Source organism: Pyrgilauda ruficollis, unplaced genomic scaffold, assembly GCF_017590135.1.
Source record: "Pyrgilauda ruficollis isolate IOZ18807 unplaced genomic scaffold, ASM1759013v1 scaffold38, whole genome shotgun sequence".
NCBI classification, from domain to species: Eukaryota; Metazoa; Chordata; class Aves; order Passeriformes; family Passeridae; genus Pyrgilauda; species Pyrgilauda ruficollis.
In genome coordinates this window covers 4767282-4783261 of record NW_024525267.1, presented here as the reverse complement: position 1 = coordinate 4783261, position 15980 = coordinate 4767282, and the positions used below count along the sequence as shown (strand labels likewise).

Here is a 15980-nt window from a genome sequence, read left to right as displayed (position 1 = left end):
TGCTAGAGCAGGGAAGTTGGACAAGGCTCCGTTGTGGTCCCGGACCCATTCCGGGAGCCTGTGGCTCTGTGCACATAGGCAGACACCAGCACCGCCATGTGCTGCCTGCCTGAAGCCCCTTAGTGCCAGCGGGTCCGTGCGTGAGGGACCCTGCCTGGCCCTCTCACTAGGGCTCCTCCGTCGTGCTTGAAGGCACACACAGATCTGACACCAAAGAACCTCCTGACTGGGGATAACACATAGACAGACAGACACACAGACACATAGACAGACACACACACACGCGCGAAAGTGCCGACGCGGACACGCAGGTCACGCCACCCCTTGCGCCTCCGTGGCGAATCTGCCGCTACGGGGCGCCGCCCGGCCCAAGCTTCCTGCGCGGCTTCGCGCCGCCCTGCCCACGTCGGAGCGCGCGGGCGCCGCGCGGTGGGCGTGGCCGGAGGCGCTCCGAGGGACGCGCCGGGCCCGGGGAGGAGGAGCGGGATCGGCAGCGGCATCGGCCCTTCCCCGCCGCCGGGGCGAGGCCGCAGCGGAGTGGGGCGGAGGGTGGCCGGGTCCGGCCCATGGACCGTCCGTGCCCGACGCGGAGCCCGTGGAAGGAGCCGCTCGGCCGCGGGAGGCGGCGCGGAGCGGCTGAGAGCGGCTGAGCCCCGCTGAGCCCCGGGGCCTTCGCTTCGCCCCGTCCCGTCCGCGCCCTGCGCCCGCCGCCCGAGCGGCACCATGTCGGCCAAGGTGCGGCTGAAGCGGCTGGAGCAGCTGGTGCTGGACGGGCCGCAGCGGCACGACAGCGTGCTGAGCGTGGAGACCCTGCTCGACCTCCTGGTCGGCGTCTACGCCGAGTGCAGCCGCGACTCGCCGCTCCGCCGCGACCGATACGTGTCCGACTTCCTCGAGTGGGGTGAGCCCGGGCGGGGGCCGGGTGGCGGGGGCCGCGCGCGGTGCCCGCGGAGGGGCGGCGGGCCGGCCGGGGGCGGCCCGGCCCCGCAGTGCGCTCCCTCCGCCGCTCCCGGCAGCGGCCGGAGACGCCGCCCCTGGATGCGGCGCCTCCCTGGGGAACACCCCTGCCGCCGGCCGGGCCTTGACCCTCCAGGTCTCCTCCCTCGGTCCCAGGCGAACCGCTTGGCAGCAGGAGCGGCAGCGGAGTGTCCTTGGCCTGAAACCGTGCTCGGCTTAGCCCGAAACGTCAGGCTAATCCAGTGCTCCTCGGAGGGTTTCCTACCTGGGGGAGGGGAGGAGGGAAGAGCACCAGGCTCAGGCTTTGAAATGTTGCTCTGGTGCCGGCTCCTTGCTTTAGAGAGGGCGTGTGTGTGTGGCTCGAAGAAACAACAGTTCCCGTTCATCATGCTGTCTTTTTTAATTTGGGCATGTCCCCCCCCAAGGACAGAGTATTTCTAGGCAGCCTTTCTAAGAGCTTTGTTTAATGGTTCCCTACTGTTAAGCAGCCTGATAACGAGGGACCTCCAATAGTCGGGAGCATGCTGACAAAAGAAGATGTGGATACTTTTGATGGCACTTAGGATAAAAGTTTTCCATCCAATGTTGGTTAGTTAAGGCTATTGACTAGAGGTATGTGGAGAGCAGAGATCCTTCCCTGCTGCATGTCTAAATGAATTTATGTTAAAACGGCCGTGGTGGCTGACTGGTTTATTCAGCTGAGTAAGTTATGAATAATAATGTATGAGGAAGGTGACTTAACTTCTCCATGGAATAAGAATTGAAGGGGAGGGAGAAGTGATCACTGCTCACGAGAACGTTGCCCCGTTTATCAGCTGTTCCATGCATGTACAGTTAATTAAGCTTTAAAAGAGCACTCTTAAAATATCAAAAAACAACAAAAACCCCCAACCAACAAAACAAAGGATTTCCTAAGGGAGAGGGAGGGGCAGATTTACTTCAGTAAATGCAAATGTGTGTCTTTAGCACTAGAGACCAGAGCACTAACATGAAGGGACAGCTGGTTCTCCTTAATTTCAGTGGGGACCACCACTCTTTGTCATACACTAACAAACTAAGAGGATTCACTTCCTGGACTCTTCTATTGACGTCAGTAATGCGATTGCCAACTGAATAATTAACCACTTTATCACATCTGCCCCGCAAGGCTGCAGCCTGGGGAACATTGATTATTTGTTTTGTCATGGGAGCTTTGGATGTCTTCTGCAAAGAGCAATCAGTGTTTTTTGTTTTCAAGCTGATGGCTTGAAGGAGTGAGCACCAGCAAATTGTTAAGTGTGATAGATCAGAGTGCAGCATACTTTGAAAACTGAAGTTGCAAGGATTTGGGGCAGGCCAGAGAATGATATGCTTTTTCTATAGCACTGCTGGTGGTTGTGTCTTACTCACTGATCCCAGCGTTGTCATTTTTTGTGTGATGGAGAGGCCGATTATCCAATTGTTTATAAAATTGCTTCTTTTAATTCTATTTATTGTGTTCACTGAATGTGAAAAGGTTACTGACTTGATGAAAAGTATAGCTCGCAATAAAAACAGTGTGTAGGTTTTACTGCAGTGTGGGATTACCCTGGTATAACAAAGTGCCTATTCAATAAATAATTGAAATGTATGTGAGCTACCATCTGGTGCTGCAGAGTAGGGATAAAAGTTTGTAATCCAGGCTCTTGATGGTAAGGGGGTGGACCTAAGTCTGGACTGTATATTTGTGTTCCATCAACAAGGGATACCCTTAAAACCAATTACAGTTAATACTGTGAGTTCCTTCCTTTCCTTCAAGCTGCTAAAAACAAGTAAGTGCCAGCAATGAGCCACCTTTTATCTGTGTCCTAATGCCCTCACAGTGTGTTTCCACTGACAAGGAACTTGTTTCTGCCTCCAGCTAATAAGGAAAATATCATGCCAAACATGCTAATCTTCCTTATGTCATGATGTGTCTTAATTACAGCCTGATTTGCTGCTAGAAGATATTCTGGATTAATGTGCAGAAGTTTTCTGTGCTGTTATGTGTCTGTAGAAGCATGAGAGTGTAGTTAAATATTTGGGATATACTTTGAAGATCAGAGTTTCTTTATCAACTGGAGACAGAAGGAATTTCCTTTTGACGAAATGGAGACTTACCACTGACAATGGAAATAAGCTGCATAGGTATTAAATTTGAATTAACATGAGCTATATAACAAACATTTTTTTTACAATTGTGATTTTAAAACTGGGTGTGAGGTATCACACATGTAAAATTCCCTTGAAATGATTCAGGGTGGCTAATGGACTTGCTTGCCTTCTTCATTGGCTAGAGAAAATAGAGTTCAGGCGTGGTAGTTGAGGCTGGGCTTTTTCCTGGCTGTGGGGTGCGGAGAAGATTGTGAGTTGTGTGGTGTAGTTGCTGGATATGGATATCTCTGCTTTCTGACAGAGCATGGTGCTGCTCATACTCTGTAGCTGGTGGATGCTGGAGAAATGGGGAGTCCAGAAAACTCCCCATTTAAAAATTAAGTTCCATGTTCATGTTGTGAGACTTAGGCCACCTCCTCTCTCAACATCTGCAGAGGCCTTGCACCTTACTTGTGCAGGCTGATGAACTCCAAATGGTGCATCCCATTGCTTCTGTCCTATTAATTCCTCTGCTGCTTCCTGGTAGGCCTGCCACAGGCTTAAATCTTCTTCCTATTTGCTAACCATAGAAGAGTGCAGGGTGTGGTCCTTTGCCTTGAGGCAGCTTGTGGCTTCCATTGCTTTACAAATCTTGTAAGAATCTGCCATTTTAACCTTGTCAATTATAGCTTTCCCATGGTGAATGGAGCTTTCAAAAAGGCTGTTCTTTCCCTATACTGGATGTATAATACACATTTCTTTATGCCAAGTGTCTTTGGAGAAGAGCTAGCTGAACTGCAAGTGAGGAGTCCAAATTCCTTTTCTTTTAGTTATTTTTATTTATAACTTCCGTTGAATAAGCTCGCACCCAGTTGGTTATCACTGTTATATTGTTTATACAATAGATATTGAAATAATGCTCAGTATTCTTAGTGGGAATTGAATCCAAGTCTGTTAGGTAACAGACCCATGTCTGCGTGTTCAGAAAGAACTTCCCAAGTCTGTGCTTAGTGTCTTTTAAACTGTTGCTGCATCTGCTGCTCCTAGAGTGAGAAATAGTGAGGAGTCCTGTTTATTCTAGTTGGCTTTTCTCATTCCTCTCTGAAAGTGGGACTGCCTGAAGCTGTCTGCATGGACTTTGGACTTACCTGATGGACTATGGGTGCTGCAGTGTGTATTGTCCATACACTGCAGAGGGATGTCCCAAGAGACTTTTCCTGCAGAAGATGCTGTTCCTTGTTTACCCTGATAAGGAGAGAACTGCAAGAGTGCTGGAGCAGCACAGTCACAGCTCAGGTGTCTGCACCACCTGTCCTTTAGCTTTCAGGTACAGCATGTTCCTCCCCATGGAGCCTCTTGTTCTCTCACACTGAGACATCCAAGTCTTGCATAACCCTGTGCTAGAGTGGCTGCTTGCAGGGCACCTTGCTGGCTGGCATCACTTCTGTGCTGGTTTGACATCACCTTGTTTTTCAGGAGTTATCTTAGCAGGCTTTGGCTGGTGCTCACTGCCCCTTCCTTCCAGTCACCAGGGACTGGCGCAACCGGCTGCTCCATTTTTGGACAGCTGCTTTGTCACAGTTTACAGCCAGTAGTTGAACATGTTCAGAGGAGAGTCTCAGGAGTGGGCCTTATTGGTATTCAAAATGATCCTGGTCCTGCACAGCCTCTCTTGCTTCAGCCTTTTGTTTCCTCTGACCCTGTTTCATACTGCTGGTCTGCTACAGAAGGCAGGGTGGCACGTGTCCCCATACACTTCATTCAGTGTTGTCTCACTCCCAGACTATGTAGTGGCTGGTTCTCTCTGTGGCAGCACCTCAAACCCCATGTCAGAGTAGTTCAGTAGTTTGTTGTTTTTGTTTGACGCAGGCTCACAAGATACTTCTGTGGACTGTTTCTCCTTATTTTTTGTGAGCTGTCAGTTTGAATGCTGACTTACCTTCCGTGTTCTCAGTTTGTACAAGGTCTGCTACCCACCTAGAGTGGTGTTCTGCTTTTGGATGGTGATGGTGGAGTTTTTTGTCTCTGTGTTTGTTTTGCTTTTTTACTGAAAGGAACTCTAAGGATGGTGAAGCTGTGGGGAGCATGAAGAAGATGCACATGATTAGCACAAGTAGGCCAGCTTGACACCTGCTGCTGAGCTCTTGAAGATAGTCTGGCATAGTAGACAGTGGATGCTGGTGTAGTAACATCAATATATTCCCAGTCTGGACTAGAGGAGAGAAAAAATTTACACACAGAATGCTCAAAGCAACCTCTAGCCTAGCCCTGAATTGCCACTTTCAGGTACATATTTGTTACACTTGAGTGTGGACCACAGATGGAAAAAATCATACACAAGAGCATTGACCAGGAAGGGCTGCTGTGCTGGTAAAGTGATTCACAACTTTAGGTCACTGTTGGGACTGGTGCTTCAAGTTTGGATCTTGCCATTTGGAGGGGCTCTGTGAGCTCTGTAAGTTGACTCCGAGTCCTCATCTCTCCTCCTTTCAGTTCTGCTTAAAGAGACACCTTAACCTTTCAGATAAAAAAAATACCTAATTAGGGAAGGGATAACCTTGCAGGGTGGCCTTACTGTCAGAACAGTGTAGAGCCTGTTCTCTCAGCCTGAGAGCAGTTGTGTTCAGAAGTGTACATGTGAGGCTGAGAAAGGGTCTTTCCAGCCTGCACTGGAGCATCTTCTAAACTAGCTGCAGGGTTGACCTAGTCCTGTGTCACAGGTACTGCTGTACTAGAAAAAGTACTGGGTAAGAGCAGGGGCACAACGTGTGGCAAGTGTGCTGCTAGCATAGGAGGCAGAACTGTCCTCAAGTATTTTTGAGATGACCTCAGAGCTGATGGACTTTAGACTTTTAGGGTTGCTTATGAGGATTTCTTGGTCTTTTGGGGTTATACCAGGAAAAACTGTCACTTGATAACATGTCATATCTCTTGACTTGAGGGCTTAAATTCCTCTCTTCCTTCCCTTTGGCATTCCTCTCCCTCCCCTGCTTGCAGAAATACACGTAAAAATCCAGGAAGGGGCCTCAGGCTCTGCCAGCTCATATAATGTCCTTCTCTGTGCAGGCAGAAGCTGTGCAGGGAGTGATAAGCCTGTTGGGCATGAGTGTGAAGTGACAGTAGTTGGATAATGAAGACGGCTGATGAACAAGAAAACTGAATTTCAGATTTTGGCTTAGTTTCCTCTACATCATCCTCTATCCACCAAAGCCTGTTATGTTCCCTTATACCAGAGCTAGTGGCAGGAGGGTGTGGACTGAGGGCCCACTGGGGCAAGGTACAGCTACAGGTGCCTTGCAGATGTTCTGGAAAGGTGAGTGGTGGTGACCATGGGGTTTTTTTGTGCAGTGTGGATGCAGCTAGAACTCTTCCCTGCTTCTGAAGGCTTTCCTGTGGTCATAGATGGGGCACCATAGCTTGGATCACCTTCTGTAACAAGGCCATGATGGTCATCTGGCAGAATAGTGTGACCCTGGCTGCTGAATCCCAGTTTCCTGCATTTTCTGATGAAACTGGTTTTGTTCTTTTTAAAGATGTATGTTAGGGTTAATTCATGTTGAAGTAGCCCAAACTTCCATGTTAGCTTTGACAGCATTGTAGTCAGGGCTAGTGACATGAGGGCAGGTTAAAATCCTGCTGCTGTATGATGCTGGACTCTTTACAGGACATCTGTTTTAATCTGTTGTTTTTAGAATGAGACAGAATCTTTTAATGACTTTTTTCTGTAAAACTTCATGCTGTGAAGCATTGGGACTGAATGTTGTAGTCATGTTTTAGTAGTGGCAAAGTAACAGGGTCTGGAGGATGAGAGGCCCATTGGCATGTGCTGTTAAGGTGACAGATGGCCTGGGTGAAGATTGTCTTTTGTCCCATAGAATGAACTCAGTATTGCTTTTCTCCTGTGGATGAAGGTGCTAATAAAGAGCACCAGTCTTTAGTTAGGGCTTGAGGAATTATGTGGTATGTTGAAGGCTGTGATCTATATTTTGCATTTAAATTTTGTTTATCTATGAAAACTCAGAAGGGGGTAAATAAGCCACTGATAAGTTTGTCTTCATACAGGAAAATATGCGTGCAGCTAGTAGCTTCTAGATGGTACATGATAAAGTGTAACATTATAATGCAGAAGATTTCATAAGCATCCATAAATCTAACTTTTTTCTGTCTTGTTTCACTTGCAAATCTAAATTATTTTCATATTGATTTTTCACAGATAATATTAAGATATAATATTTTGCAAAAAAATCACTCAATTTGCATCCTTAAAACTTGCACGATCATCAGAGTTACACATTATCAGTGGAAATGTCTGGAAAGTCAGTTTAGTCAACAGATCTAGTATAATGAATTTTTTTATCAAATTAAGTTGAGCTAATCTATTTTTGCAAACAATTAATGTGTGGGAATGAGTCAGTTTCTTCCACACCTACTAGGACAAATGATTTTAATTGTGGGAATCAGAACTGCAAATACTTGTTTCATTAGCTGTTTTTAGCAAGTTACTTCTACTTTATGGTTGTATATTAATATTTTAGGTTTTAGGAGTGTTGATCTGTAGTTGAGATTAGCTGGGAATGTTAAACTACAGATTCTTTAAATTTATAGAAAGTTACGCTTTTTCTCTTGCATGTAATTTGAGGCAATTCATGCAAGCTGGTTTAAGATGGGTATTACAAAAAGGAAGAATTATAATACTTAAAAATTGCAAATTTATCTGTGCCATTAACAGAATGCAGTGCCTAGGATTATGAAAAATTTTATGGGTTCATCATTTTCATTACCAAAGTCTGAAAAAATTAATAGGACAATGGACCACAAATAAACTGTTTAGAAAACTAGAAGGGACTTGTTAAAGCTGTTTAATATAATTTTGCTTTTGATAATACTTTAAATAGAGTTGACATTTGTTTCCTAAGTCTCATGAGGTAAGCTTGAGGGTTCCAGTGTATTCTTGATGTTACCAAAGGGCTTGTGTCATGCTCGCTGTTATATCCCACTGAAGTGCTAGGGGGTTTTGCATTTTATTTTATTTATTTATTTATTTATTTTAAAAAGGGATTTAATTTAAAATATTCTCCAGGTCTGAGAATTTTTATGTACATTTGCTCTGTGGTTCAATGTGATCTGTTAATTTTTTGGCTGTCTCCTAACACTAAAAGCTTCCTGCCTATTTTTCGCATCAGCATATGCAGATTGCCAGAATGTAGGCTTTCATTTATAAAGATCTTGTTCACTATAATGAATGTAGCTTTCTTCAGTAGGAAACTACACACTGTTTTCTTAAGCCCTGATTTTGCATAGACCTCAGTAATCATGTCTGGAGATATACTTAGAGTGCATTCAGATTAAGTGTGTGCATCCATCATTTCCAGCTGAGGCCTTAGGCATCCTGAAGTGCCTGAGATCTTAATTTCTATCATTCATGTCATCAGGGTCTTAACACTGAAAAGTGTTATTACTTAACCATGGCCTAAAGCTTCAAATGTGATTAGTTCCTCTGGATACCCAACCTAAGACATCTATAAAGGAGTCTGAGCTTTAGAAAATGGTGGGGATATCTTTACCAAGTATTAAATCATTGAAATTGTATGGAATTTATTAATCAGATGTGCCTTAGTGAAGTCTGAGGTATAGTTTTTAATTTTGTTAAATGCAGTGCCATTGAAGGGTGAATATGTATGGGTGCCTTTCCCCAAAGGGCCGAGAAGAGGTCAGAAGCAGCACCAATTTCAAATATATCCCAAATTATTTTCATAATTTGTAATTGTTCTCCAACGTAAAAATAAACATGGATAATTGCTTTGTGAAGTCCTGCTTGGAATGTTTATGCCAGTTTAGTGAGATATGCGTGCTCAGAGTTTTGGAAAAGTCAATACAAAAATCTGTCTGGATTTTTAATTCAGTTTAAATCTGAGTTGTGTTGTTCTAATTGTCATCAAAATATTTGATGAAAGGTGGAATAACAAGTAAAATGACAGCTGTTTTAAACTCATTTGAGTAGGTATATGGAAGTCAGTCTTGAAGAAGTGTTGCAGCTGTTCTGGCAATATTGTACTTTTATTTGGGACTGTGTAATTCATGAGATGTAGATTAATTCTTTTTACAGGAGGTATAACTTTGCCCAAAGCACAGCAACCACTATAGAAATATGTGGGGTTGTATATTATGATTTCCCTGTCAGTAATGGTCCCTTAGCCTAAGAACTAAACTGTATGCCTTTGAAATCTCTGTCCTCATCTGAGGAAGGACAAGGTTTCTAATAATTGCATGGTAATACTTATGGGACATCTGGAATCTTTTTCCTACTCTTGAGGAATTCCTCTGTCCCTGGTTCCCCCCTCTACTTACAGAGATTTGACATGTACCTTGGGAGTGGATGGGCATTGTCTCCATTTGCCTTGTACACCTCAGGATTTCTGATGTTTTTATAACATGGCTTCTCTGATCTTCACTTTGCACATCCTTCCTCAAAAGTTGGCTTCTTCATGGAGCTTTTCAATGTGCTGCCAGCCTTATTGCTGCCCGTGTGACTTGGATTATCAATACAGGAAGCTGGAATGTTTGGAGTGCCTTTTATTTTACTGTAATTAAGGCACAGCAGGAGGGTGACTCCAGGCATGAAGATCCTATTATATAATTTTGAAATATGTTCCCAAAGGTTTGCTTTTTAAGATGCGTGTTTAGTCTTTAGATTTAGCCCTTTTTCTGATAGGATTAGTTAGGTTGTCATGTGTTGTTCCTTCTACCCCCATTTCTGTATATCATGACTGCATGGCTGTGGTCTGTCTCTTATGAGCCCTGAGAGATGGACACCCAGTGTGCAAGCTCTGCAGGCTTTGTTCTACAGGCTTCTAGTTTTTGGACTCTGGATTCTAAGAAGAATAAGCAAATTTTTCCTGTTGTTAGGTGTTTTTCCTATAGTTAGGTGTACTTGAGTAAGACGTTTGTACTGACACTTTTAAATTAAGGATTTATGTTTCTGGGTCTAGACTGTGATTGCTTGCATTATGTCAGCATGAAATGGGAACGTAATATCTGACCACGTTTTCTTTCTTTTTAGTTTGTATGCTCTTGAAGCCAAGGAGGGAATCTCATTCTCCCTATCAGTGGCTACTTTTAGGGTGGCATTGTTGCCCTGGAATGCTCTCAAGTTACACATTTTGAAGGAAAAGACATTTTTGTGATTTAGAATCATGGGACTTCTTCCAGGAGGCTGTGAGAAGAAAAGTTTTATATGTACAAGAGGCTAAAAGTGATCTAGACTTCATAGTGGAGTAACTGGTAGGTGTTGGGTTGTAAGTGCAGAGTGAAGACTGGAGCCTGTGGTATTTAATATTTATGCCTTTATTGGGTAAAGGTATTTTTCCTAAACTCACAGCACTTTGTCTGTCAGAGCAGACTTTCTGAGAACTTGCAGGTCAGCTGTGTCACAGGGAAGATGCACACACATTTTCCTTCCAGACCAGCTTTAACTAGTTGTAGCAAAACACCTTAGGTCATGTGGCATCATATCAGTGCATAGAGTTAAGTTTGACTGTGTTAACTTACTCTGGTATGTAATTGAAGATTTCCATTACTAGTTAGTTCAGCCTTTGGTTTCCTGAACAGTTGATATTTAAGTTGGGAATAATTGTCAATATACACACAGCTGTTTTTAAACTGTGGTTCTTCTGGCCTGGTACTCCAGATAACGTGGGACAACAGTGTGGGGATGCCTAACTGGAGGCTGTATCAGACCCACAGACTGTCTTTATCTTACCCTAGAAGTATTTACTGGTTATTAAGGCAACTGAACTCTGGTTATCAGTGTGTATTTACTACTGTGGGCCAGCAGGATTTACTGGACTGGATGTAGTGCTGTACCAACAGGGCTATACTGGGCTGGCTTGACCCTGGTAGGCATGACCTAGACAGGTTTACATCTGTGGCTAGAAATTATCAATCTTTGTGCATCCTGAAGTTTGACTTTGATGTGAATTGTGAAGATAAAAGCCCTGACATTTTGTGAAGGAGGGAAGTGGGAGATTTTTAATTAAGAAAATTAGAAGCTATTTGTGAAGAAGCTTTTACTGCCCTTAGGAAAGGGCTTTGCAGTAATTTTCATCAGTGTTAAAGGTATGCATGCATTTGAGTGGCTCAGACCAGGAGAAGTTGCCCTGGTTTATCCTGACAGAACCAAAGCTGTAGGTTGTCTAGGTACAGACTTCCTGTTCTTGTGGGTAGTGTTAAACATCATAAAGATTGTGTTTAATGTTTGAGGCATGTTTTGAAGGTGGGGATAGCAGATACTACATTCCTCTACCTTTTGTATACAGCATTATACTTCCCTCACACTGTGAAACATGACAAAATTCAGCATGACAAATGCAAAGTCTTGCTATGTGGAGCTGTAAAAGTTGGGGAATGACCATCTAGACAGCAGCCTTACAAAAAAGGATTTGTGGATCCTGGTATACAATTAGTTAAAATAGTCAGTGATGCATCATTATAGAAATGGAAGTCCTATGTGCAGGACTGCATCTGGAGAATATAGCCAGCAGGCTGAGGGAAGTGGTTGTTATTCTCTTTACACCGCTCTTCCAAGGCCATTTCTCTTGTACTGTCTAGTTCAGGGCTTCCCAGTACAGAAAAAACACTGGGCAACTGAAGTGAGTCTAGGAGTAAACCACTGGTGTGGCTGAGGACCTGAAGTACGTGAGATGCAGCAAAAGCCTGACATGCGTGGAGAAGGGGAACCTCATCGTTATCCTCCACTGCCACACGTGTGGTTAGGGAGAACAGAGAGAGGCAGATGCTTCCTGGGTGCGCTGCCAAGAAGGACAAACAGAGGACACAGGCTATGGCAAGGAGGATTCTGACTCTGTGAGAGAAAAATTAAAGCACTCCTCCTGACAGTGGTCTTGCACTGGAAGAGTCACCCAGAAAGATGAAAGGCTCTTTATCCTGGCAACAAACATCAGTTGGACAAGGCCTTTGTCACCTGATTGAACTTTGATGTTATCTCAGCTTTGACTAATTTGGATGGATTCTGATGTCCAGAAGTCTTTTCCAACGTGTGTTTACTCTGCGGTTCAGTATATTTTTTTTCAAGTTAGCAAATATATTTAACATCATGGCTGCTCTAAGAGTAAATAGTTCTTCATACTTCTCAGAATTAAAAGCAGTATGTAAAATAGCATCTTGTTGCTGTAGCTAAAGTAGCTAACACAACTTGGTTTTTTGGTAGTCTAAGGTGGTCACCTTGGTTGGCTGGCATTTTACCACAGTCTGAACATAAGTATTGACAAGCTTTTAACTAGGCTTGTTAAATTAAGGGAATTTTGTTCATGTTGTTCTTCCATGTAGTTAAAGAAAGCACCAATTTCCTTGTTCCAGTGAATTTGCCAGAACAGGTTTTAAGAACTTTGAACCTATATTTTATGTTTAGTGCCGTCTCTCAAGTGTGGTTTCCTTATGTCTAGTTAGCCTTGATAGCACTTGGATATTTTAAAGCATTCCTCTGGGGAGCTGTCAGAAGAGCCTGCCCTTCCTGCATGACTGTGAGCCTGAATCATCCTTCATGAAAAGTACAGGTTTAATTGTTGTACTAGATATGTTCTCATATCACAAAGGATCTCTATCTAGTAGGGCTCCTAATATGCGTTTATATCTGACACTACACGGAGTCTGGCTAAGCAGTTGCTAACAGCAAGGTGAAACAAGTGTTCCTCATAAGAGGAAGATGTAATGGGAGATACTAGCTGGGGTTTTTTGTTTCCTCTGTAAACTGAGAACTTGTATGGCTTACATGGCTTACTCTTATGGCAACATGGTTTTAATGCTGATATTCTTGATTGATCATAGTAGACTCAGCTAACCAAAATGCACAGCAAATTCGGTGTTTCAAAATCATGTTGGTATATGATAGTACTCATATCATGAGTACTATCAGTGATGAGGATAACAATGTACAAATGGGACAAAACTTAAGAAATGAATCCTTTTTTAGTGCTGTTTTGTACTTAGAAGGTATCCAAAGTGGCACTTGACTTTCCATACAATGAATTTATATCTGTGTCATTAAGTATTTTGCTTACAGCAAAACCCTGGCAAAATAATAACATTCTTCAAAATTCTTACATTCCTAAATGCCTGGAAGACTGGTAGATACCCTTCTCAGAGAACATACATTGCCAGCTATGTCATGAAGGCATTCATTGAGAGCACTATGTAATGCAATGGTCCACTGCCCTTCTGGGGCAAGGACTGTGTCTGTGTCTGAGCAGTTTATAATGTGTGTTCATTTTACAGAATAAACTTTTCTCAAAGTGTTGTGTAGTTGTTACAGATGCTTTGGTGCTTGCACACTGTGGAGGTACCGTGGGGGAAAAAGAAGACAGTGAAATAATGGCAGTAACTTTTTTTGTGGACTGAGTCTTGCTGCTTAAAACTACTGAGAAATACCATTCCCCTCCTCTTATGCCTGAATTTCCTCTTTCATTTAATTGTTCAGACTCTTCACTTTTCGTTTCTTAGTTCTATTTAGAGAAGGCACTTTGCAGTGATGTCTTTAAAACAGCAGTGCACACTTGTGCACACAGGGCAGCAATGATCTTTTGTGTCAGTGGCTGTAATATGTCCTTGTGCATGTTGGTAATGATAGCTCGCTCTTCAAGTATATGCTTGATAACTGCAGAATAAATAATACAGACCTCACTGGAAAATGTGCTCCAGTAATTCACCTTTAGAGCTCTGTGGGTGACAGCTGGTGAAAGATAATGGATTATCTTTCTGCAAGAGGAAAGCATGGGCAAGACCTACTTCTTACATCAATCTCCTTGCCCTCATCTCTTCCTCCCCCCTCATGTCCCATATAACACTTAAGAACCTGTCCTCTCCATTTTCTGAGGGACTTGGGTGGAGATGGCTTGTTATCACTTTTGTGTTTAAAAAATAATAAAAAAAATTAATTGGCAAGGAAATAAATTTAGTTGTGCATAACAATTCATGGAAGAGGAAATCAACACTGTCTGCTTGTAATCTTTTAACACATATCCAGAAATAGATTGTTGGAGAGTCACAGTATTTGTTTTAAAATTTATAGTATTGCAATAAAAAATAAGCAGGTCTGTGAGTTAGAAACAAGTGGAAAAAACATTATTTAAAGCCCAAGATACTGGTCAATATACTGCAAACATTGGTCATGCCAGATGTCTTTACCTGGTGCTTCCAGAAGTTCCTGTACGTTTAAGTAAACTTTGAGATTTTTTACTAAAATGTCTGTTAAGAAAGTTTTGAAGGAGAAATGGAACTGATGGTACTCAAAGAAGAACTTCTCACATGAGATAACAAAGATTCTTACTAAACTTGCGGTTTTGAGTTGTTAAAGTTTGTTCCCACAAGAAAGGTGAGATTCCAAAGTGACTTCTTGGTTCCTTAAAAATGCATTCCTTAGAGAGTGGCTCTTCAGAAGAGTAATTCCTTAAATTCTGATTTCGTGTAATACAGTTCTAAGTGCTCCTGTTTTCTTTCCTTCCTTTAAAATACTGAGTAGTCAGTTAGGGGTGAGTTTTGACCAACAACTACATAAACTACTCTGGTATTGTAAAATTTCTTTAAACAATTAGGTACATTTTTGTTCCTGTGTAAGAGTAGTGAGTGGTGCAGTCTGAGCATAGTAACAGACATAGTTGCAGCTGCTCATGCAGATAATGCAGTGGAGTAGTTTAACACATGACTGTTCCTTCTTTTTTGTCATGGCTGATACTTGTTTTGAAAGATTTTACGGAGCTAGGTTTTAGTTATTTTGTCTTTTTTGTTTTAATGATGCTTCTGTGGGCTTGTTTTAAAATTCAGATTATATAGGAAACAAGAGTTAAAGATCAAGAAATTATTGTAAAAGTGAAATATTGGGGCTATTAAAGTATAAACAGTAGAACAGTTGCCAGAAGCACAGTCTTCAAGGCTTTTTAACTCCTTTACAGACAATTTGATGAACTAAAAAGCAAGTTTTATAAGCAGTCATCTTTCCCCCAATGCTGTGGGATGTTTGTGTCCTGCAGACCATTGCCACAGATCTGCACTGTGTGTACCTGCTCATGAGAATCAGAGTGAAGCTGTATGTTAAAGACCATGAAACTACCAAGAGATTAAAAACATTTTTGGTAAATGTCATGTCCTTCCTTGCTTGATTCACAGTGGCAGTCTAAAGAAGGAATAATGTATTACTGAGCACGTTTTTCTTGACGCTTGGGGAAAAAAAAAAAAAAACCCTAAGTGACATGTATATTGAGTATCTTATGTAAAGGGGAAAAAAATAGACAGCTCTTCCAGACTTTTACATTAGAGAATTCCAAAGAAGTTTATGGAAGAAAAGGATTACATAGCCTCAGCTCCACAATACTAGTATCAAAATTGAACCTAGCTTGTCTGAACTACAGTATCAACGATGAAGAGTTTGACAGTCTTTATAAGATTGTGGTTTGGGACTGAAGGTGTTTTTAAAGTGAGTCGATGCAAGTGGAAAATATTGCTGAAGAGCTAAAACAATCATGAAATGGGCAAAGTACCCAAGGTTTACTTAGATGACACTGGAGACAAATTAGTAAAGGAAAATACTAAATTCTATATGGAAAAAGAAAAAGGAATGGGGTATAACTAAAATGATGTGTAAGAAACTAGAAGGGCATCCATTTGGCTTTTATCTGTGTAAATATTGGCTCAATGTCTATAGTAGTTTGCAGTTGCATTGAAGTAGATTGAAATATTTTGTAGATTGACTGAAATTCCTTGGTTTTCTGTTTGTGGTCACCTCTTCTGCTTGCAGTCTCCTCAGAGGTTGAGTGCTATGTTGGAATATTTCTGGAAAGAAGTTAATGCATCTTTACTGATTCCTACTCTGGAAATGGGAACTTGTAAAAGCACATCTACACCAGTAGGGTTTCCCAGCTGCA

At 42.6% G+C, this 15980-nt stretch overlaps 1 protein-coding gene across 7 annotated transcripts in view; it reads left to right on the top strand.

Moving 5' to 3' along the window:
• Positions 1-447: 447 nt before the first annotated feature.
• The window catches only part of CDC42BPB (CDC42 binding protein kinase beta), a 90340-nt gene continuing 74807 nt past the window's right edge, over positions 448-15980 (top strand). For all 7 annotated transcript variants that reach the window (XR_005955846.1, XM_041476171.1, XM_041476170.1 and 4 more), the window contains exon 1: positions 448-901. Coding sequence is in view for 6 of the 7 variants with exons in the window: in XM_041476171.1 (XP_041332105.1) it covers positions 724-901 (178 nt within the window). In the remaining variant the exon portion in view is untranslated. The remainder of the gene's footprint in view (positions 902-15980) is intronic.